General features: G+C 37.8%; 2 protein-coding genes and 1 long non-coding RNA gene across 6 annotated transcripts in view; 1 reads left to right on the forward strand and 2 right to left on the reverse strand.

Moving 5' to 3' along the window:
* Positions 1-7358, forward strand: part of Syx1A (Syntaxin 1A) — a 426953-nt gene extending 419595 nt beyond the window's left edge. For 3 of the 4 annotated variants that reach the window (XR_010854459.1, XM_067111171.1, XM_067111170.1), the window contains exon 10: positions 2069-7358. The gene's annotated coding sequence lies outside the window, so the exon portion shown is untranslated. The remainder of the gene's footprint in view (positions 1-2068) is intronic. The other variant, XR_010854460.1, reaches the window with a different exon arrangement.
* LOC136843134 (uncharacterized) overlaps positions 1-13481 on the reverse strand; it is a 113680-nt gene extending 100199 nt beyond the window's left edge. Inside the window, exon 1 of the long non-coding RNA XR_010854461.1 lies at positions 13257-13481. This is a non-coding gene — a long non-coding RNA (uncharacterized lncRNA). The remainder of the gene's footprint in view (positions 1-13256) is intronic.
* A 1549-nt stretch (positions 13482-15030) lies between these two features.
* Positions 15031-25251, reverse strand: part of pot (papillote) — a 57483-nt gene continuing 47262 nt past the window's right edge. Inside the window, 9 exon segments of the mRNA XM_067111178.1 lie at positions 15031-17023; positions 17912-18185; positions 18614-18748; positions 19263-19409; positions 20116-20516; positions 20632-21811; positions 22005-22023; positions 22026-22146; positions 22406-22640. Of these exon segments, the coding sequence (XP_066967279.1) occupies positions 16619-17023; positions 17912-18185; positions 18614-18748; positions 19263-19409; positions 20116-20516; positions 20632-21811; positions 22005-22023; positions 22026-22146; positions 22406-22640 (2917 nt within the window). The 3' untranslated portion in view covers positions 15031-16618.

Genomic DNA, 25251 nt, shown 5'->3' on the forward strand with positions numbered 1-25251 from the left:
TCGAAAACTGCTGGTAGAGTTGTTGTGCTTTCTCACAAATGATGTTGGTGTCAAGGGGGATGTTCTTCTTGCGGCAGTCCTTTATCCAATTCACCAATGCAGATTCCATCTTAACTGTCTTATCACACAGTGTAGAAACAGCTTTTGCACTACCGAAGAAGCTAAAACCCATGGCCTTTCTTATCCCCCCCCCTTTTTTCTTGATGTAGCGCACGGTATTCTCATTCATGCCAAAATGGCGGGCTACAACTGCATAACTCTTGCCATCTTTTAACATATCCAGAAGTCATACCTTCTCCTCAAGCGTCATGATCTTCTGGCACTTAGGCTCTTTGCCAGAAGCCTTAGAAGGAGCAAGGCATTTAGGAGGCATCATTACACAGATTTACACTGCAAACAAAGACATGGAAAATACACAGGTACACAGCAAAACACTCACACAGGCTAAGGATATGCTTGGAACCAACAGAGATGCGGGCTCCGTACACCTTCTCGAGAGAAAGTCTTGGGGTAGATAGACAATGAGCACCGAGGAAAATGAATGGCACTCCTGGACTGGCTCCTTTGCAAACGACAGCCAAGAGTGTGTCGAGTAGCACTGCGCCTGGGTATACAGTATCAGCATCCATCCCAAGATGCATTTTCCTTCACTAGGGCTTTGCATTTTGCTTGGCTTGGGCAGAACATTTAAAAAAAAAAAAAATTTATATTTTGCTTGTTTACGTAAATATACATGAAAATATAACATGAAAATAGAACAATTGACAGGTTCTGTAGATGTAAACACAGTCCCGTCATTCTACAAGCTATCTATGTATTTTAGATACCTAAAACACTTTAATATTTCAAAATCATCTTACAACACGACAAAATATCAATAAAACGTACAGTATGCGTAGAATGTCAATGTTGTTATACACACTACCCTGTGCGTACGTATGTGCAAATGACCCAGCATCCCTGCCCAGCTTCCCTGAATGAGTACAGGTAAGTGACACTACAAGTCCCTGTTCTACTAATATAGACTGCCCTAGTCTCCCCTTTTACAACAAGAGGGAGTAGGGAGAGCAAGGTGGAGCTTTACTCCATAAAGGCTGCTGACCAAAAGTTTTCTGCCTCCATGGAAGGAGACCAAGTGCTTCGGGATTAGTCCAACATGATTCTGGTTCATAACATTGTGGAGCAGTGATAGGGGGAAGCACTGCCTCGCCCTGGGGGGCAATGCCAGAAGAACAGTAACGCCCCACCTTTCAGGGAATGACAGTAGACAAGCATCAACCTGCCATCCAGGTCGTTGCCAGCCGAGTGACACCAGTGCCCTTATTCTGCACGGTGGCACTCTGCTCTTCCCACAAAGGTCTTCAGCCCCACCTGCAGGTACTACCTCCTAAGTAGTGAGTCTCCATATGTGATGGCAACAGTGTGTTTGTATCCCAGTAGGAATAAGTGTCACATTTTGAAAGTAAATTTCTGTTTTTCCTACATATACAAACCGTAGCCCTTCATGTTTGAGGCCCATCTTGCCCACCCTGCTTCGTTTTTTCTTTCATTTTCTTGTTCTTAAGAAAGGACAATGTCAACTGAGTAAGAATGGGCATCCCCTCTCCCCCATCTCCACCTGGGTACCATCGTTGTTTAGTCAGTACACCACCGGTCCAGTGCATGCACAGAAGGGTACTCCATATATGAAAGGATACAGTTTGCACACCTATGAAAAATACAAATTACTTTAAAAGTTTGTCATTTTTGCTATAATGACAGTCTCAGCTTTAATGTCAGTAATAATTTTCAACACTAATCTGACAGAGTCAACTGATGCATACCCATTGAATTTCTTTGAAAAATGATGAAATATTATTTTACCTATGGAGAAGTACGTAGTGTTTTTAATATGTCAGAATGCAGAGAGGTGCCCCAAACAGATGTTTACATGAAATACTTTATGACATTATACTTCCATTTCTTTTTCATAAAAAAGTTCCCAGGCAATGAGCATATGTGAAGTTCACCTGGGGAGCAGTTAATGTTCCACATCTTGGTGATACTAATGGCATTCTTGTTTCCACAGGTACATGCTAGATTTTCTTCTTCTTCATTGAAAGGCGCGTTGTCTCTATCTTTCCTGGTGTCCCCGTCTTGTGTCTTGTACATAGTGTAGTCAATCTCAATGGTTATTAGATCTTGTTATCTCTCCGTGCTGGACATCCTGGACGTTTCAAGACATCTGGAAGCAGCTGATTTTATCTACCAACTTAACATGGCAACTTCATGGATCTGGCTGGTATAAATTATACATCCGCCAAACACTGATATGATTGTATGTGTTGAGAACCATTTTATACAGTTATAATCGAAAATCGTCATTATTATATATAAGAATGCTGGCTTTATAAGGGTCAGTCAGTCATCAAGACTACAATATGATTACATTTTTCAAGCCTAGTATTCACTTTTATACAGTATTACTACAACCGTTAAAGAAAGCCATTTGTAACTAAACAAAAACCAAAATATCAAAAGACTGAATCCTGTTATTTGGACATTTTGGATTCTCCTGTCTATGCTTATAATTTTCCTTGTTAATAAAAGCTCGATACTGTCCTGGAGATCGTGTGGCCCGAAAAAGGATGTGCAGTGCAGAGAGAACAAAAGAGAAAGAGAGAGAGTGAACTGCAGGTGGCTCCCCCGCCATATGCGGTCAGCAAGGCAATCAAGGTTCATATCTCATAGATGCTGTATGTCTCATCTTTCCCATAGAGGTGTAGGTATCACTCTAAAAGTGGTCCTCCAACAGGACTGCCAAGAAGTATTTCCCAACATCGAATGACTTTCCCAAAATGTCACTCTACTTTGTTAAAAACATTTGGATTATGATCATTCATGACCTGGCTATACTAGAGATCAAATCAAATACTGATCAAAGGCTTGTATTGAATTATTATTATTGTTGCAGCAGAAGTTATCATTCTTAATAGTTGACTATGATACAGTTCCATAATCTATGTGCATTACTGCTGATTCTGTAACTTAGGCAAATTATCCAAAGTAAACTAGACACTGGTGCTTGACCGTACAGTAGTCATTACAGTAGTCATAAAAAGCTCCGGGACTCGAGGTGTATGACGATAAAAAAAAAAAAAAAAGGAGACCTGTTGCTGGCCGAATGTGAGTGGCATTATAATAATTATAATTAATGATAATTGAGTAATGATAATATTAATAATAATTGCAGTATGGGAAGTAGAAGACTAATATTTTCAGCTTTAACATTCTAAGGTCTGTAGTTAATGTTGAGATTGATGCACCATCATCATTTTGTTCCTGTTTTTACACTGTAGATGGCATTGTATAAAATGTATTTATTGTTTGTAAAATATGAGATTTTTTTGACTGGGCCGTGTTAGTTAATTGTTTGTTGAAAATGTTGAAAATAGTGATTGCCCCTACAGCTCTTCATGAAACTGAAGCTTCATGTGTTTCAACGACCATTGTCTGTGGTAGTCTATAGTATTGCTGGGAGACCTGTGAACATTCCATTAGTAGTCAGTCAGTCAGTCAGTGAGTCAGTCACTTTGTATCTTTCCAGATACAGCTAGGTGTTGACAGAATACAGTCAAGCTCAGATGTCAAGGTTAAATTCTTCCATAAGAAAGAGCAGCAAATTTCAATGAGAGCATACAGTAGTTTTAAATTAAATTTTTGCCTTTTATTCGGTACTTCAGAACACACTGTTAGGCTTACACACGTTCACTTAGATTAGGTCTGATTAACCGTTCGGAATCACTGTAACATGAACTATTTAGAAGGGTCTCCCAGCTTACAATTTGTTTGAATTAGATTTTTAAAATTTTACCTTTTTATGATCATGTTGGCAGTTGACCAATAGGTAAGGCTGGCGTTTGTGGGGGAGGGGGGCATATTTACAGAGGTGGATTTATCTCTGAATTTGAGGGAATTCTGATTTATGTGCCAGAGACACTGCCTGTGACTGTTAATAATATTGCTATTGTGATACTTGACTAAGAAATAGAAGAGAAAAAAATCTGAATTTCAAATGTTGATTGTCAGTTTTAATGGTAAGGTTTTCTCCCGAAATTACTACTGTACAAGCTTTTGTCCCTGAACCACAAAGCACTTTTCCCTCTACAAGTGGCCTATACTTTGGAAGCATTTTATAAAATTAAAGTAAGGTCACTGATAAGACTTGGTTAGGAAAAAACTTTGTTATAGTATTAAATTCATATTGAATTTTGCTGGAAATGCCTTTCTCTGTGGTATCTCTGATTGTCTTCTTCATATGTGGCATAATTGATGACCTTGTCCTGGCAGCTGGGAGAGGTGTTTCTTCTTTTGTTACTATTTGTAGTAGTTTCTTAATAAATATATATCAGTCTACCACAGGGAACCAAGCGTCAAGAAATCAGTACCAACCATTCTTTCTTTTTTCTTTTGTCACAAAATCATTAGCTGAACTTTTTTGGGAACAGGTGGAAGGTGCAAAGTTGGTTTCTTGACGCAACTAGTTGTTACTCTTATCTCAAAAGATGCAAAAGGTTTCCTCCATTGTAGCGTGAACTGATTAGTTAGAGCAATAATACATTTTAACATTCATCAACCAATGCATATCCTAGATTTACTCTCCTAAAAGTGATATAATGTCCATTGGAAAGATAAGTCCTCTTTGATATTGCATTTACTCTCTTAGAATTTTTAGAAGAGTTTACCATACAGTTTGATTGCAATGTACTAACTTCTTGTATGTCTGTGTTCATGGAACATTTCACTGGTCATTATATCCCGCCAGAATTGTAAGTAGGACCTTCACTGTTGAGATGCACATTGGTAGCATATAATATACTGTAATCATGTTGTAGGATATAAAGCAAAAGATAACTTTTTGAATTCACTGCCAAGCTCACAACACAAAGTCATTACGGAAAAATAATTGAGTGATCAGCACGCTATTGTTGTGTGCATTGTTGAGAATGGCTACTTGTTAAAGGCTTCATTTGTGGCCTAGTGGCTATACTCGCTTTGCATAACCTATTCAAGCAAAAAAGTGAATGAAAAAAGACAAAAAATCTAAGGAACATAAAACCATGGACTGTTTTTTATAGGAGGAATCACTTCAAGGAATCTTATTATATCCCAAATTGGGAATTTTTGAATGTAGTTATACAGTACTCGTATTTGAAAGAGGTGTGTCAAGGTAGCACTCAGCCGCAGCAGTGTTATCCCCGACATTAATGTTGGCGTGTCTCTCTTGAGCTGCTTCGTGCAAAGCCCAGTAGGTCAACTTACTGATCATACTATGCATTTTTGTGTTTTTCAAATGTTATAAAAAAACCCTTTTCCTCTTAATGTCAGTTGCCCTTTTTTTAGCCTAGAGTAAATAGGTAAGAGTAGAGAATGTGTCGCCCCTTTGCAGTTTCTGATTAATGGAAATATGTGATCAGTGATTCTGAGCCTCTAGTTAAAAGTAATCTTCAACTAGTCTCATTTTTGCTAAGTTTATTGAAAGGAAAATGGGCCTTTTTGAAAAAGAGAGCTAAACTTGGAAACTGTTACTGTCCCTTTCTTCTTAAGTAACTGTCGATTTGTTAATATTATGCTCGTAGGAAACTACTAGTCAAAGTCTCTGTTGACAGAAGACTGCTGCTTTCAATACAACATTTGCACTCAGTTGCGTTCTGGAGGCAGTGTACCCAGTAGAACTGATAGTTTCAAAGTGAAACTAAAGTAACCTAAAATGTTTATCCAAGGTAATTCTATACTATGTGACGGGAAAAAAGAAGGCTCATTTTCTTTTAATATAACCAGCAAGAGGGAGAGAAAGAGAGATAATCTGAGTGGAAGAAACTGTCATAAGAATTGTTACCATACCTCAAGGCTCAAAAGTGTCATATTCCTGTCACCTGTTAATGAACTCATTTCCTTAAGTAATATCAATAGTATGTTGAATCGTAGCCTATTGAAGAAGATTAAGCTTGAGAGTAATGATGAGCCTTTTTATCCTTTCCAGTGGGCACATTTTTATATCCAGTTAGTAGGATGTTTGTACCTTGTGTTAGGAGGCTATAGATACTTCAGAACATATGTAAAAGTCATTGATAATGGATTTTTTTAATTGAAACATTTTCTGACTTCGTTGTTGAATGATCATTATCATAATTCAGTATGAAGATTAGCAAGGACCTGGATATGATTCTTTTTCTTGTTAGTTATTGGGCCACAATTCATATCAAAACTTTAAAAGAATGTATTGCACGCCACAATAAAAAAAAAACTGTTTGATATTTCAGTGGATTGTCTCAATTTTACTTTTCACAAGCAAAGGAAAATCAAAATGACTTCTGACCAATCTCCCACATAGACTGCAACATAATAAAGACCAACAAAAGCTCCAGATGCCAAACCCCACATAGCTATAATAACACACGATTACAAGAAATTGTAACACGTCCAGTTCTTGCTTCTCTTTCATACCCGATCTTGTGTTGTGATGATCAGCTATTGTACGTGTGTGTGTGTCAGTTGTTTCCCAATTTCATGCGACCGTTCCAACCCACTGCTCGGGGGACCCCCTCTGTTTGGTATTGTGATAGAGATGTGTGTGTGTGTCTACTGATAAATGGATCATGTTACAATATGTGATTTAGATGGAACAGCCTTAAGTTTCTTAGAGGAGATTTTGTAAGACTGAGGACATATTATTTTCTAATACAAGAATTGATTTTGCTTCTGTCTCCTTCTTTTAGCTGGACACAAATTCAGGTTAGGATGATAACAATTTTTTCTCTCTTATTTTGTATAGTTTTCTATTACTAGCCATTTGTGAATTTCAGTCCTAAGCGTCAAGAGACCGCCAAGTATTGTGAACACATTAGTTTACCACCTTAGGCTTAGCTCACTGATGTGTTGATTTTGTATGCATTTCTTTTTTAACTGCAGGTAGCACAAACATCACTCCCTTTTTGAATACAGTGTATTATTAGACATTTATAATAAAAATGTACATACCAGGAAGATATTTAGGGTCTCCTCCCACCAACTTGTTAAAAAAGTATGAGGTTTCGACCAAGAATCCAAGAATTGCACTGAAACACTTTTATAAAGTATTATTTTAAGTAATTCATGTAATAATACTTCAAAGACTGTATCTGATCACTAAGACACTTGAGATAAACCATAAGTACTTTCTTGGAATGTTATATGAAATTTTCATGACTTGTTTGTTTCATAAACTCTTGTAACCCCCAGCATTAGTTTGGGATGGCCATTCTACTCTGCGATTCAAGTCTTTACCATGTACATTCCAAGCTTACAAGTTACAAAGTGAATATAGTTGATAAGCAATATATCTGAGTGTATTCTTTTCCTTTTATACCTTCTGCTATATTTTGGTCTCAGTAGTTGGATATGTCGTGTGGCTCATTACTGAGTAAATGTTCAACAAATTTTAGTGCAGCATCCGAATAAAATTATGCATTTTTAGGGATTAGCAAGTTTTCAGTATCTGGCATTTTTTTTTTTTTTTACTTTTACAGTTATCGTTTCAGATAAAATTTTGTGTTAAAATTTTTTAGACCATGCTCACTAGACTAAAAATACCCAATAAACTGATTCTTTACAAGAGAGCTGAATAATAGTATAATCAGTAGGAAATAGTTGTGCCCAAGTCTGCCAAAAAATTTATCTAGCTTGAAACAGTTGTATTCCCTGGTTCTTGTTTGTATATAAAGTTTAACAGGAATGTCAGTTATGTATAACTGTGATTCCATATTGGCGTAATTTTGAATGTATGTTGACTTGTCAAAATAATCAGGCGAATATCACATTTGATATAAACCCAGTACAAATCACGATTCTTTTGTCATGTTTTATATTAATACCCTGAGAATCCCAATCCTCTTGTTTTTAGCTGGATGATGAACAGATTACAGAGATAATTCCAACATCTGACTTTCATTATTCGGTTTTTGCAATTGCTCTAACTAATGGTCTATCATAGCTTTTTCCTGACTCTATTTTCTTTTCTTGGGAAGTTAGGCCTGACCTCAACCTGGGAAACTGTGTGAGGCTATCTCATATCATTCTGACTGTTTTCAAAACATGAATACGGACTTGGAAGACATGCCTCAATGGTAGAATTTGTTTAGTTGCTAAACTTGCTTCTCCATATTGGGGTTAATCTCGATGGACTGACTGTCCTTAAGACACTGGGGGTCATGAATATGTCGTGATAGTTATCCTAGAACAGCTAAGCCTGAGCTGTTGCAGAATTGCTTCTCCTTGGGAGTAGTCCTTCTAAAACATTATCAAAAAGTTTGATAATATTTTGTTCCATACATGACTACATTATCTCCCCAAAAGATGTACAACAAGCAAAGCAAATTAGTCTAGTTTTGAAACCCATTCCCTGACCAAATGAATGGTCTGCTATAGTATTACTAACCTTGACTCATGATGTAACAACAACAAGAAATAGAGGAAAAAGGCTTCCAAGATGACATGAATTTTACAATATTTCAAGAAAACATTCTAGAACGGACAACTCATCAGGCCTCTGTGTCCTCGAATTATAGAAGAATCTCATTCCTGTTCTAATTCAAATGAATCGTCGATTAGTGAAATAGCCATTAAAACATATTCCACAAAACATCATCATCAAATTGATAAAGAAATTGAGGGCATAAATGTAACAGCGACAGAACATTACTTTCCTGATCACGTGAACACTGGACTTACACTACCTCATATCCAAGAGGATACAATGCATGAAAAATTTCTACTACTGGAGCAATAGAAATGACAAAAGTATGGAACAAGAAAAATCAAAATCGCTGTCAAGAAAAGTCTGTTCTGTTGTACCAAAAACTGCTACAAAACCATATGCTGAACAAAGAAGTTATACGGGGAAGAACATTATTATTAAAAAAAATATACATAAAAAATTCAGGAAAATAAATGGAACATTTGTTAAATCACTCAGACTATATTGAAACAATGCAAATAAGATTATAGACCCCAAGATATCATCAACATATTAGGAAAATTTTTATAAAATAAAAAGTATAACTGAATCAAATCCACTCATTTTTTAAATGATAGAATATATGTGTATATATGCAGTATACACATATCTATCTATCTATGTTTTATTAAATGTTGGTACACCACTGTGGTGCAGAGGTCAAACAGGGCAGGAAGCGGATGCTTTTGAGTGTTTAGGATTCAGCATGGTCCGAACACGAATGGGCATTTCCGGTGCAAAGTTAGCATTGTCAATCTTCTCGAAGGCCCTTAGTTACAACAAACATGTGAATGGAAGTAAAGTCAGCAAAAAAACTTTCAGAACCCTTAACCTGGGAAGGGGAGGGGAAGGGGTGGGGAGGAAAAGGAGTGGAAGGGGAGGGGCGAGGGGGGAGGGAGGGGAGGGGAGGGAGGGAGGGGAGGGGAGGGGAGGGGAGGGGAGGGGAGGGCAGGGCAGGGCAGGGCAGGGCAGGGCAGGGCAGGGCAGGGCAGGGCAGGGGGCAGGGCAGGGAGGAGGAAGGGAAAGAGGGAAGAGGGAAGGGGGAAGAGGGAGGGTGAGGCAGACCTGCTCCCCAACCCACCAAACACAAATACACAGACTCACCTGAGTGAGAATCACGGAAATACAATATTTTTTTATTTATTGTCTTTGTTCAGTGGAGATGCTTTTTATTCTCTTCTGATAGAGGAATGTAACTTCCCCTCCCCCTTCCCTCCCCTCTATTGGTCCACTGAACAAAGGCAATAAATAAAAAATATTGTATTTCTACGATTCGCACTCAGTTGTGTCTGTGTATTGGTGTCAGTGGGGGGGGGGAGCAGGTCTGCCTCCCTTGCAACAACTGATGTGAATACCCAGCCTTAGGTATGTAGTGAAGTGTTGTTTCCTAAACGCCCGACTATTATTATTAAGCTACCCTCATTTAAACCGACTTTACAACAAAATACGCCAATGTGACGCTACGAAGTACCGTTAGTCACCATAACTAATTCGAAGGTAAAAACAAAGAAATGATCGAATTAATGAGGAAATTCGCAATTGAACTAATAAAGAAAAAGGAAATACTGTACTGTCATTGCACATCTTGCACATCAGGTTCAGCTATCATCTACTACATATGCACAAATGAGGAAGATGACTGACATGTGTAAGTGTTTAGGGAGAAAGTCTTTGAACCCACTGGTTTAGGTCCACTGCCTTATAGCTATGAAATATGGTTTGTAACAAAGCCAAAAATATTTAATTTAGCAATACTGTACAAACTTTAGAGCTAATACAATTATGATCAAAATTCACATAAATTCTGATAAAAAATTGATGTTATAGGCGATAAGTTGCAGGTTAATCATATGTCTGACAACGCCTGGAAGAAAACTTGGAGCCCTCAGGCGAAAAACTACCATTAACCCATAAAGCACCAGAGGGAAAACCTACAGAATTGGTAAAAATGAAAATTTCATTCAGTTTGTCTGTGTTTAATGTCTGTCACGGGGGGTAGGGGTTTGATTTTGAGTTATAACCTTCCTGGGGTCACATAGGGGTTGCGTGCCAAATTTTGTCTGGGTCTGTCAAGCGGTTTGGATTTCTATAGCAGATAAACATACAAAAGCTTTTATATATATAGATGTGTATTGCACAATTTTGAGTTTAAAGAGATGCCACATATATAAACTATATTGATCAGCACTGCACTTTAAGTTATTACTGACTTTGTGGTTAATACTTTGTGTGAAGTGCGTCTCAGCCAACTGATACTTGCCTAACAATTGAAATTAAAGTACCTTTGATATAAGCCATATTGGTGGTACTAAATTTCAATTTATCAACAATTATTAATTTAGCAAATACACAATTACTGCTATTTTTACACTGGTAACTAATATACTGTATTATTTAAATTATTAGTTTAATAATAATAATCAGTATAGGAAAGTCTTTGCTTCACTCCACTATGAAAGAACCGTAACAAGTTTAAGTAATCTGGGCTATAGCATCACTACCCGGCAGAGTAACACAAACTAAAGGAAAAACACCCGGTGTTAAATTTAACTGAGAGATCGTTGAAATTCTAAACTCTTTAACTAGCCATAAAGTTAAACACATATAAGGGCTGCTAGTCAGGGCAATCACTTCCTCAACAGTAAGGAATTTGGCTATAACATTGTCTCTTTACTTCTTAATATAAAATGATCTATGCATAATTAAAAACCAGTGACTAATGGTTCTAAATAACAAATTTCAAATTACCGATTTAAAACTGATGCAAAGGCTAACAGGCAGTGCAGAACACAAGAAGTAGCTTAGGGACCTGGGATAATCCAGAATTTCCACCTTGAGGGATGCACCAGCTGGTAACTCTGACACTTATGCCTAACTGGTGTAAAATTAAGAAAACAGAACTTTTTTACGGGTGCTTAAGAATATGCACTTTGCTTTCCTCAGCAGACACATCTGTGTGATATGGGTGACTGGAAAGACCATGGCAATCATTGTAGGCAGGGGGAAAGAGCCTTCCTGCCTTGAGTCCATTTACACTCATCACTGGCAACAGGAACCATTCTGGCAGACCAAGAATGAGACTACTGTTTGATACTGATCAGTCCGTCTGACGGAGCCCAATGTGGGACCATAAGGATAACTCCTTTGAGGATGAACAGCAGCTACTCTATCAATAAGATGTTAGACCAAAGATAAACTTTTTATAAACAATTATTTACTGACATATCCACTTCAAGGCAAAAGACTTATTGAGAAAGTTTAAGCAACACAATTTCTCTAGCGGTGGAAATCTCTAAGATGAGTGTATTATACATGAACCAGAAGTTAGCTAATTTGAGGAATTTGATAAATGATTATACATACAGTATACATGTAAGTTTCATAAGCATAAAAATGTAAAAGCAAACATCTTAAAATTAATAAAAATGTTTCTGAATCACTCAAGAGGGTAGGACTTGCCTCGATGTAGAAAAATAAGGCAAGTCATTTTAGATCCCCATAATGCTACTGCTTTAACAGCTATGTTTTTAACAAAATAATTCAAATTAAAAAGTCCTAATCTTTCTATGAGCTTTGGGTTTTCTTGAAAATGTTCTGTATAAGCTATGTATTGACTTCGTTTTTTACATGAGAGCCCCCACCTTTGTTTACCAGAGTTGCTCAAGCTGCAACTATGGCTAGAACAAACATGATCAGTTCAATGTATTTTCTTGGAACCAAAATAGATTACACCAATCACAGGATAACGGCATTCTTCAGTGAAAAAATAATGTCCAATTGACTTGATCATACCTCATCACTCGCATATGACCTGCATGACCCAGTTACAGTACTTAATTCATATAATGAAATATATACCATGCGTAAGCACATTTTGTTATTGTCACAGTTTCTGGCAAAAACGATTGTAAGTCTTAAATATCTAACAATCATCTTTGGTTTGTTAGTAAATGAATGGCTTTACAAATAATGGACTCAATTCCTTTATATCTGACAATTATGGGGGTCCACAATGGGAAAGCTGGTGAGGGTAAACAAAATGAGTGAAATACATGGGTATATTTAACCTAACTTAACCTGAGGCACCAGTTACTTGCCTGGCCTAGGCCCTCCCTGCTTGAACCCCCACCTTGACCTAACCTTGGACGCTGTAACGCAATAAAAATAAGGTTGCGACCTAACCTAACCGCACCTAATTTAACTTAACCTCATGCGCCTGGTCCATACCTGGCCAGGTGGGAACTGTGCCCTCTGTAACGCCCCCTCACGAACAAACTCTAAGTTACCAGGTCTTTACCTTTTTAGTGTGATGTTACTTTAAACCTTTACCACCTTAGTGCTGATGTTACTTTAATGACCTGCGATAAACTTTTCCTTATTCGCTTTAAAGACCTACAATAAACTTTTCCTTACTCACATGTTTCAGAATTATCATGAGGGCAATGTTAGCCTACAGTGCATCCTTAAATTTTATTTTTTGTATTTTTCCTACATACAAACCCCTACTTTCCCCACTGCGGCCCAACACAGCTGATGGACATGAGAGGGTGGTTTGGGGCGTCCAGTATCTCTAATACTTAGCCTAGCCTACTGGATTTCCACCAAAATAAACGTCAGAATATTCAAAAGACACATTAGGCTTAAAGCGTGGGAAAATAATTTCCAAATCCTGGATATGATTATGGTTTAAAATAAAAATTGTTAAACGTTTAAAAATTCTTACCTTGATCAGAACCAGCATTCAAGTAGGATATTCTCATTTCACTCTTGTATTTTATTTTCCCAATCAAAAAACCCAGTTTCCCACTGGGGATGCAAGGGGTTCCATTTTCTTTAAAAAACAATATTATAGCAGAAATGAATGTCCGAAATACACTACAAAAATAATCCAAAGAACGAAAGTCAGCGACCACAGCAAACCAACCATGACTAGGAACTGAAGCTGCTTAGGCTTAAGCAGCATTGAGGCTATAACAAACAGCGTCTGAATTTTAAAACTTTACTAATTAGCGGAACTTAGACTAAAAGAACCGAAAAAAATTACTTATAAAACAGAATACTATATATAGCTGAGACACACCTGTGTAATATATTCTTATGTCACAATACTGTACAAGTTCCCGATTTATGACTCATTGAATACTATTGTTCTTGATTTGTCTATATGTTACATTTCGTTGAAATTTACAAGAAAATTATATTATCTGGAAGACTTTCGTTTTTTTTTTTGGTATCGTTGGTTTTTGCTCTATTTTTTGTTATTAAAATGTTTTAATGACGTTTGTAATTAATGAAGCGGTCCATGCTGTCCACTGAAGTGCAATGGTTATTATGCTGTACATCTCTTCTTAGTGACCTTAGGCCTGAATAAGGCCTACCCGACGCAATATTTACCCGATGTAGTAGTACCGAACAAGTTTTCATTAATTTCTCTACAATCCTGATGGCCCTACTGTATGGTTTCAATTGAATATTTTTTTTTTTTGGACTTTCAGTTGGCTCGATATATATATATACTGTAGTGTAGATTTGCGTTTTGCTCTTTCTTTTGGTTCCTCTGTTATCATGACTACACATAAAATTACCAGCCGACGAACGTGTCTTAGAGGAGAATGAAGTTCCACAGCATTCTTCTACCCGTTCAGAATCGACTTGAATATTTCGTAACCGAGCGAGAGGAAAGTCTGAGTCAACCTGATATTTGTTAGATTTCATTCGTAAAACCGATGTTGATTTGGGCACTGAGGGACAGTGTTACAGTGTATATACAAAGGTGGTTTATCCAAGAGCAGCTATGACAACAAAAATAAAAAGTCGACGAACAATCTGATCCGACTACGTATTTGTGGTGAAAATACTTATCATTGAGGAAATTACTCTTTTCGTAGTAGGAGACAAAAATTTTCCAGTCAATTGTTTAACAGGCCCTTTAATCAAGGCGCTGAACTTACTTTAGCATCTTTTGTTAGGAGAGCAGTCATAAAAGCGTTCACTTGACTATCTTAGGACAATAAAACAAAAGTTCTGTCATTAGAAACTATTATGGCCTTTATTTAAAGCATTATTACACAACGTGTTTTCTATGCTTTTTTGGTTTTTTTCTTGTTCCATTCTGATCAGGTACTCTTATGCTGCTGACGAGTTATACAAATCTCATCACAGTTCGAAGAAATAGCCAGCGCTTAAACCCCACATTCCAAGTCTGTATTTATATTGATGATCGTAAATGACTACCCATTTAGTATTAATGAACACACAAATTGAGGAAAATTGAGGAATATATATATATATATATATATATATATATATATATATATATATATATATATATATATATATATATAATATATAATATATATGGAACATGGAAGTTTTTATCATAGAATTTTGAAACTCGTTGAGCTAAACAATCCAGTGGAAGAGTTAAAATCAATCTCTCCTCACGTCCAGTAACAAATAACCAATATGTGTTTTATGGATTAAATTATAACAAGGAAAAACAATTTTATTTATTGCACAGGGAATGGTTTCAAATCCCATTCCGTCTTTTTATACAAAATATTTCCAGCTTTCTTCCTTATGTTACTAAATGAGGAGCACCATTATAATACAGTCCAGTTCAAGTCTGTACCTGTATCAGACATGTCAGACAAATTTTGGCTGTCATGACCATCCAATATGCAAGATTAAAAGCTTTTAAACAGAAAATGATGTTAGTATCATTACGTTTACTGTGTTAATTTTTTTCATATTTAGATGGATATCTGTAAAAAAAGTTATGATGCTTGTAGGAAATACAAAAAAAATAAACAAAATGCCCGCTATACGTTTCCACTGGTATAGCAGAGCATTTCAGAAATCCCCACCATGACCTTGTTACCCGAGCATTTATTTGAGGGACTAAAACATACCTCAGGAAAGAAATTACGAACTTGCTTTAATTTTACTAGAAGAGGAATGAAATCTTGATCTAGAATGTTTAAACAATAATTGAAGTAATTTTGTAAAATATGAGTTTTAAGGATTCTATCAAGTCTTTAAAACAAACCACAAAAATATTCAGCGGCAAGAACCGAAATAATGAAAGAATTACAAACAGCCGAAGTAGAGTCACAGAAGTAATCATCATATTTTCACAAAAAATGAAAAGTTAATATTTCCTTACTGATTCTTTACCATGAAAATCTTTTGTCCATGACCACCATAGAACTGGTGCAATGAATTCTCGTATTGAGCAGTTCGTTTCCCTCAGTTGTGAAGCGGCAGTCCTAGCCCCCCCTCACCGGCATTGCTGTAGGTCAGCCCCGCACAGAATGACTAGGATTTTATTACTGTGAGGACCTTAATGTATGTGTATTATTGGTATCTTCGTCACATTAGTATCCTATGACCAAATTCTTAAAACCATGGCTAGTATGCATTCCATATGTCTTCCATGGAGTGGCTTTCATGTCTTCACATTAAATGGGGAAAAGCTTCCAACAGATACATTAGTCTGACCTTCCTAGATGCGAGGGGGTTGATAAGATTGCTGCTGTAAAGTGTCCCTCTTGGATTAGTAGGCAAAACTCACAAGCACTGAAGGCGAGTGACTCATCAAAATCTAGTATTTATTTGCGTATTCCACCTTCAACTTCAAGGTGTAGGGCGGCATCTTTCCAAGCGCTAGGCATAAACACACACTCACACACACACACACACATTACACTGAATAAGTTAGTCACATGTTGCTCATGAACCCTCTTGCATGTCAAATGTTAATGTATTAGCAAGGTACACTCGCTGCTTAAGGCAGCTGTCTGTTAAACAGTAGTGTCCTGATCACTACAGGGAGTTAATATTATCCAGGCTCCAAAAACCTTGAAAACATCTTATCATATATACTAACGGAGTCCTTTAGCTGCATTCTATTAGCGTGGCTCTGGTGTTATTTGTTATGTTCCACCATAAGCTTATTGAGGGGATATATTTGTCACAGCATTCCTAGGCAAAATTCATGCAGTTCGCGGGTTCTTTCGAAGGCACTTGATTGATTCTTCATTTTTTTTATGCTTTCTAAAAGCTAATCAAACAAATGAGGCTGCTCTAATGTTTGCGAGCCCACCCAGAAACTTCAGTTTCTGCTACGGAATACATTTCTTCTCGGCCTGAATGAGTGGACCGATCTGATCGGTGGTCAATTCTCCGTTGCTGATGATGTCGAGAGCTCGTTTCAGTGTGCAGAATGTAACCACCTCGTACCACATCATCGGTGGTGTAATGACGACCATACTGCTGATTGCTGTAGTCGTGCCCATGGTAGTCACGATACTCATGATGCTGGAACCTGGCTACAGCACGAGGAGAACCTTCAGGAGAATGGTCAGGTGAAGTCATCACATCACTGAAGTGGGGAGGCTCCTCAAAGAACTCTGATGTTGAGCGCTCTAGCTGCCTACGTTTGCTGTCACCAGAGGAGGCAGACACATGAGAATACCTGTCACTCGGTTCCTGGGGATGACAGAGAAACGTTGTTACGCAACACTAACGTTTTGCCATATTTCCTGTTTCATTAATTAAATACTATGAAACCCAGTTATGTGGAAAATCATTATAAGTATCAAGGGTGTGAATCTAGAAATGAACAAAAGTCTCAACTAATATATGCTAGATGTGTTTGGGCAAACTGAACAATTCAAGAAAAACTACTTCATGAACTGCAAGTCATTTGAAATATTATGTAATGTGCAACGTTTCTTTAAGCGAAGATAAGATTTGTGCATATTGACTTCCAAAACTCTACAGAAGCCATAAATATCAAACTCGGAATACCTGATCTTCACATTACTTAATCACTGCTTAACTTTTAAACTCAGGGTGGTCCTTCACAGCTTCACACAGTAAATTGCTTGTTCTGTTCATGCTGGTAGATAGTACCTAAATCTGTATATCTAAATAAAATGTTTTCTGTTCTTGCATCTACGTATTTTAAAGGATAAATACTATACGAAACTAAATTAATACTTGTGGTTGTGGAAATGAGGGTTCAGTTACATGAATTTACAGCCTATATGTTTAGGTAACTTTATTAAATTTTCGTGATAAGTAAAACATGAAAAAATGGTAAAAAACTGGAAAAAGACGATAAGATATTTTTTGTGCAAAGTAGATCAGACCTCCATAGGGGCCAAAAATCACAAATGAAGTAATTCAAAGGCACACGTGTTTGCAGTAGTTGTCATGAACTAAATACATCAGGTGACGATTTTCCAAAAAAAGTATTTTAAAATGTTAAGACGCTATCTTGCAAAAATCTTACTTTCCTTGAAAGCGTCATTACGTCAACAGCCCACCGATATGGAAATACCTCCAAAAATCTAAAAGTCATGATTGACTTACATGATGTCTCCAGTCCTCTGTGAACTCAGAGGCAGATCGAGCCAGGGACCTTCCAGTCCTGGATGACATGCGATCATCGAAATCAGTGTCAGGATACTCATCGTCATGCAGAACAGGCACAGTGTAGGTCGTTTCCGGCTGTGAACGATCAGCGATTGAACGAGCACCGCTAGCCATGCTAGGTCCACTTGCTTCGCTCCAGGTATCCGCTCGGGCAAAGTTCACTTCAGTTTCAGTCACCGAACGAACGTCAATTCCTGAGTGGATGCTTGACCTGCGAAGAAAGATAAGCTATAAGAATCTGGTAATTTTAAAGGTTACACGATGCAATTATTGAGATGCCCATCAAATTGTTCTTTTGAACTAAAGTTCTTATTAAGCAAACTCTTCATTTGAACTAAAGTTCTTATTAAGACCTTTTAGAACGCGGATCCTTACTACTATGATGAGGCTGATTAATTAAAGAGTTGGAGGACAACGATAATATCAACACGGTGTTGTACAATTTATAACCCCCACAAAATCCTACCGGGAAAGAGAAAGCTTTTTACAAACTCTTAGCAACACCTGAATTTTGAGATCCATTTTCCTTTCACCTTCGCAGTAGAGTGAATGTGAGCGTAAACCAGAGTACATAGAACACACGCAAAGCTATAACTCAAAGCATGAGTGGCACTCACGAGATTTACACGTAACACTTACTTCGATGATCTTCGAGAGCGAGCAGAAGGAGGTCCAGGACGACGCACGATAACTGGATTACCTTCAGAGTCATACTCATACAGTGGTGGAAGTGAAGGGCGACGACCACTTGGGGCACTCTCGTTCTTGCGGTATCTGAGGAACGGGCAGAAATGCCAATTTCGAAAATATAGAGATGTGTCTAGACTAAAAATCACAACGAGATGTGAATAAACTTGTTACATGTAAGAACAGTCGTGATAATTCCTTCTTTTTGTTTAAGGAGCATAAAGGAAATTAGATTCGAAATAATATGAAAGAAATGGATGCTATATTCTCTCAATAAAAGCACTCCAAGCAATCCAAAAACCTAAATTTTTCCATAATAATAAAAGATTCGCAGAATAAGAAGAATTTTGTGAACAAAAATCCTTGGCATGCACATGGAACAATAGTAAATCGAAGAGAATAAAAAGAATATGATGATAACATACATTTTCTGTTATTCTTAAATTTTCAGGACATGAAATTAATGCTCATTTTACACAAAGGAAAAGAAGTAACAAAGTTGTGAATATTCGTTTAACCAGCAGCATTTCCACGGTATGTTATTACACTATACGGTCTCTCATAGGAACCTTGCTGCTGTGATGCCAGTTTTCTTACTAACCTTCGTCCATCCCTTGAAGGAAGACTCTCGGTATCGGAAGCTGAGGGAGCTTCTGAGGAAGAGTCGATACGATCATGATGGATATCTGGAGGCGACAGAATCCTAATGATAACGTCCCACTTCTTAGGTTCGAACAGTTTCTCGTATCTGAAACGGGAGCAAAAAGGGACCATTTAATGTAGGTTTATGCTGGTATAATATCCCTGTGTTATGATGCAGAACGGTTGGTTTCACATCTCCAATACTTTCCAAGTTTACGCAACTATAGCAAACAATTCACAAATGAAATTGTCCAAAATTTCATATTCTCATTTTTGTAATTTGATTTTTCATATTTTTCCATCACTGGGAACTTGACAACTACTAGCTGCAATGAAGAGAATAACTATGTTAATGGAAAACACCCACAAGTTCACACGCCCCCTGATGTATGGATGAAAGAAATGTGACAAGGCAAGAAAGAAAAAAATTTCAGGGTTTCTGGTTTTATTGGTAATGAAATTAAAAGTTCACTAGATATTTTGTATGAATACTAACTAATGCAATGTAAATCAACGACTGCATGGCGGTGGGTTGGGGCTTTTTTGGCCAAATGACAGGATGGTCAAAATAAGTAGGGAATGGGATATAATTGTAATGAAAGTGTTTTTCCACTCTACGGAGGTCAGACTACGGAAGTCGGGCACGCAGGCCACCATTAGGGAGTTTGGGTTTACAAGGGAGACATGGTGAATTGAAATCGAAGTGAAAAAGGGTGTGGCCAATGTTAGAAAGGGCTTAGAAAAGACCTGAACAGGGTAGGAAACACAATCTGAGTAGGGTCGACTATAAAAGCCAGGGGTTTATCTCATACCTCTGATCATGACGGATGCGTTCGTAGTCTTCCCTGACAATGGCATGGGTCAGCATCGTTCGTAAGGTCGATTCGGTGCAAATGATTTGCCTCCATTTTTCCCTGTCCTCTTTGGTCAGTACATATTGCACAGCTTCTTCTGTAGGTGGAGGCTCTAGTACACGAAGTAGCACATTCCAGTTAGGAGGATGAGGATGCTCAAGAGTTTCTACTTCTATCTGGCTCAAATGGTCTTCATCTGCTTGATACAAATGCTGACGGAACACATCTGAACCTGGTTCACTGTAGCCTTCCCATTCTGGGCCAGAAGATTCAACTTCGTCAGCATATTTAGGTCCAGGATAGTGCCGAATAGCAACATTCCACTTAGGCGGCGGCAATGCCTTGGGCTTCACATGGTACTGGAGGAATAAAGAAACAAAAATGATTTAGTCATATGTCGTGGGATATTGTATTCAAATGCTTTTTTTATTTACTCATCTAATCATTAGAATAAGAAAAAGAAGTGGTCCTTACCTGCTTGATGAAGCGACGGTGGCGTTCAATATCTTCAGTGGTATGAGTTTCGGTGATAGTAGATACATGCCGATCGTCAACAATATGGCTGGTGATTTCAGGTTGCCTGGGTACAACTGGAAGCTCTTCTATAATCTCTGTAGGTTCAGCAGCCTCTGAAGGATATTCTGACTCAGGTTCAGAGGGGGGACGCCTAACCATATATCGTCTTCCTGTTCGTTCTACGGTTTCCTTAATATCTGTGGTTTCCGTTGTGATATTTTTGACATTTTCAATAAGACGGATATCTCGTCTTATAGGAGGAGGAGGACGCACAGCAACTTCAAGATCGTGTTCAGATACAGAACGTGCCACTGAACTGTATTCAGAGGGTGGTGGTGGCGGAGCAGGGATTTCTTGAATCCTTCTTTGAACAAGAGCATACTCAGGAGGTGGAATAATGTGCGGTGGAGGAATCAAATCCTCAGCTTCTGACACAAGAAGAGCATGTTCAGAACCAGGTATACTTTCAGCACGGAAACTCTCATCTCTTTCTAGAATAGTTGTCAAAGACTGGGCATGAGCAAGCATGACAGGGTAATCAGGTTCAGGAGTCTTGGGAGGAGTCCTTGGAGGAGTTGGAGCACGTTTTACCCTCACCATGAAGGATGGCATTGGTGGTTTGATCACCTGAGCAGCCGTTATCATCTCAGCATCACTCTGCAACATGGCATCTGAGTAAACTGAAGATAATCTGTCCTCTTCCATGATAAACGCCTGGTTCGAGAAAGCTTGAATGGTTTCCTCTTGGAGACGTGCAGATGCTTCAGAAGACCTACGCTCAATGATATCTAGCTCTTCCACTTCTGATCCACTTGATGGTGGATCTGAGGGATAATCAGATGGGAGAGTATCAGGCTGAGACACAAGAGCAGTGTCAGAGTCTGATGTAGATGTGGCATGGGCTCGAGGAATCTTGACGCCATCGAAGAGTAGAGATCCAGAAACTTTGGTGATATCTGATGGAGCTCCAAGAGACATAGGTCTTCTTCTAACGAGCTTGATGTTACGTTTCTTTAGGCAGGTGTAAGAGCATGCCATCCCGACTAACAAAAGTGCCAAAAACAAAATGGCACAGATGATAAGAAGAATCTCTACTTCACCTACACGTTGTGGGACCGCTGGTATAACTGGGGGAGCACTAACAAAAAAAAAAAAAAGAATGAAAATGTTACTACTAGAATTACTACCCACATCATTGGCAAATTCAGCAATAATGATGTCATACAATAACCGAATTTCTTTATGGCAAAGGGCACCAGCCGGCTTCTATGTTTACATCTTTTGATTAAGTATCTCTTGGCATTTTATGACCATGGTTATTCTTTACTTACATAATGGGCACAGGAGGGGCGGGGGAGGGATGACTTCAGGACTTGGATAACGACAGATTATGGTCTTGACCTCATCACCTTCAAGCTCAAGGCCTGGATGGAATCGGACAATAATGTTGTTGACGAAGACACGGCGTTCGACCTGGAAGAAAAATCGTGATGTAGTGGGGAATTTCACAGTGTCCCTTACACTCCACACTACTCACAGAATGTTTACCATTTCATTGTGATCCAAGAAAGGCAATAGTAATATTTCTTCAAGAGTTAGGCCCAAAACTTCACACTGCTAATGAATCTTTCAGAAAACGTTGTTGTTACCATTACTGCTACTACTACAAATAGTAATAAAGTTTATGATTTACGTAATGCTGCCATACTGAGATGATAAGACTGTCACTCACCCTATTGGTTCCACAACCCTTGAGCGGCAGGTCCAGATGATATTTAGTTTTGCCGTTGCCCTGGACGCGGCAAGCGGAGTTTCTCGAACCATTTGGATAAATGATGCCAAAGAAGGGTTCATTAAACTCGACATCGACAAGCATTGATCCAGAGGCGCAGTTCAGTGTTGTATTCGTTCGGTTGGTGTAGATTTTCGGCCCAATCTTGTCCAAGTCTCTTGATGCTCCGCCGATTCTGTGTTCAAAGGAAATAGCGTCAGTTAGATTACATGACTTTACATAATAATGGCAAGCTTTAATGCTGACAACGCTAGCCTAAAAAGCAATTTTAATGAAAAGTCAATTTTTCCGGCCTGGGTGTGTAGTGTTATCCCTTGTTGCTCGTATTTGGAGTTTTTTTTTTTTTTTTTTTTTTTTTAACCAAAGGATTTACTTAACATGTCATTTTCCAGTTAATGAGACAGCCAACTTAATACGACCAAAACTTAGTAAACCCAATGACATGACAGGATAGTTTCTCTCTGACAAAGAAGCCTAGCGAAGGGGAATATTGATATACAGTACAGACAACCTTTATCCTGACAAGAGAGAGAGAGAGAGAGAGAGAGAGAGAGAGAGAGAGAGAGAGAGAGAGAGAGAGAGAGAGAGTATTAAGGTATGAATTATGTCCTTTAAAATGTAAGGCTTTATTAAACCGCAAAACTCACTACGCATGTTGTGGATCGCTTTCATTTTTATCGGTGTGGGTGTTGGCGTGATATGTATGCATAAATGCTTGTATACGTATGCAAACAAATACGCAAGAATATTCATAGCCTACAAAACTACATTACATACATACAAAAATGGAAGGCATTCTTCAAGAGATTTTACAGGCTAAAACTTCAGTGTTTTTTTTCCTACATGAAATAGCACACCTACACCCCTTTGCATCATGGGAAGATGCTATGAAGACACTCACCCTTTTTTATTACTTAACTGTCCTTCAGGATGAAAGGAGCACTGACAAAGCGAGGTCTGCATACGATTCTAGAGTCAAAGTCTAAATCTGTCTTTTAAGGTTTGGAGTAAGCTGACGTCTTTATTGCTCTAATGGCTCACATAACCCCTAAAGCAATGATGAGAGAGAGGTCATAAAGTTCTAGTATTTGGAAACATTGCCCAAGATTAGAGAAGGTAGAGAAGGAGTAAATGAAAAATGGAAAAAAGAAAAAAGGTGCATATTATAATGTATTAGAATACTTAGAACACAGCACACAGGAGAGACAAAGAATTCATAGGGCAAAGTTTAAAAAGTTAAAAAAAAAAACCTTAGGGCGACATGCACTGAAAAACTAGAAATTAGATGGTTCGCTATGTAGAAAGGAAAAGGAAAAATGGACAAAACTGAGAAAACAAGGACTCTGTAGGATATTTAAGGGAGAAAAGAAGCTAATTAGAGAAGGAGGGTAGTGTGCAATTAAAGATAAATTGTACAGAAAGGTAAACTTTTGTCAGAGCCAAGAAGACGCCTTCGTAGATTTATAAGGGAAAATAATAGGTGGTACACTAATCAAGTAGAAATCCTACATAAATATTTACAAATATACAAGTCTCAAAGCAAAAATTAATGTAAACGAATTTGGCGATGAAAATAAAACATTGCGTTTATCAGAAACGCACCAAAATATAAATGATCAATTCTGAGTAGGGGTAACAATAAGGTAAAAATTATGAGGGATAAAAAAGAAAAACAAGGGGGAGGTTTAAAGATGCCCTCCAAGAACAGTGACTTCCCGGAAACAGAACATAAAAAAAAAAAAAACAAGTACGTGTTAAATTTATAGACACAGTGCCACTTCTGAAATAATGTTGATATACTTTTCAGCGGGAAACGCAGAAGAATACAAAATTAGGCACTATATAAGATTTGAATGTGAACGATTCAAGAGGAATTTAAATATAAAAGACATATAATTGATAACAGGGGAATTCAATGGACATGCGGGTATCACAGGTGTGCAGTTCACACTTGAGAATGGATGCGACCGAAAAGAGTAATAAATTATGTACTAGTCAACGAAGAGATGTTTAAAAACTTTAAGGCAACCATAGACGAAGAAAAATCTATAGCAGGTGCACACACAGAATAACGGAAATTGATTGCATGATGAAATACGTAGCTGAGGAGAAAACGTACAGGAACAACCTTGGGTGAACCATGAAATAAGAAGGAAGAACTGAGAGAAAAATATGACCAAAAGATAGCAGAAAAACTAAAGATGGATGAAAGGTTTAGGAAAATATAGACAATACAAGAAGTAGACAAAAGAACTCTTTAAAAATGTAAGGCATCTCTACTGTGAACAAACTAAATGAAGAAGCCAAATTAAATCTGATTTAGTATTGAATGAAGAAAAAATGGCATATGGAAATTAAGGGAAAATCAAGAAAACATTATCAAGATTTACCCAAGAAACAATTAAAACAACCAGCGGAGAAGTCAATAATCACTCAAGATAAAACTAAAACCGCCTAAGAAGGTTAAGTAAAGAAAGCAGCAATTGTACAAAGCGTTACCAAAATGACATATTAGAAAGACAAGATAACTGGGAAAGGTCAAAAACAAAGAGGACTGCAAAGCAGAACGGCCCAATGATGGAAGTCCTCAGCCCCATAACATTGTTAAACATATCATTTAAAACTAGGTAATGGGATAATAAGTGAAAAGAAGAGTTAGCTAATAAAGCGAGAATGTACAAGAAATGGAACAGAGAAATTAAATGAAGACTAACATACATGCAATACTTTTACATCGGTAATCTTGTTCAGAGCAAGAACTAACTCATTAAAACTGAATAACATCA

Source organism: Macrobrachium rosenbergii, chromosome 11 (genome assembly GCF_040412425.1).
Source record: "Macrobrachium rosenbergii isolate ZJJX-2024 chromosome 11, ASM4041242v1, whole genome shotgun sequence".
Classification (NCBI taxonomy): Eukaryota; Metazoa; Arthropoda; class Malacostraca; order Decapoda; family Palaemonidae; genus Macrobrachium; species Macrobrachium rosenbergii.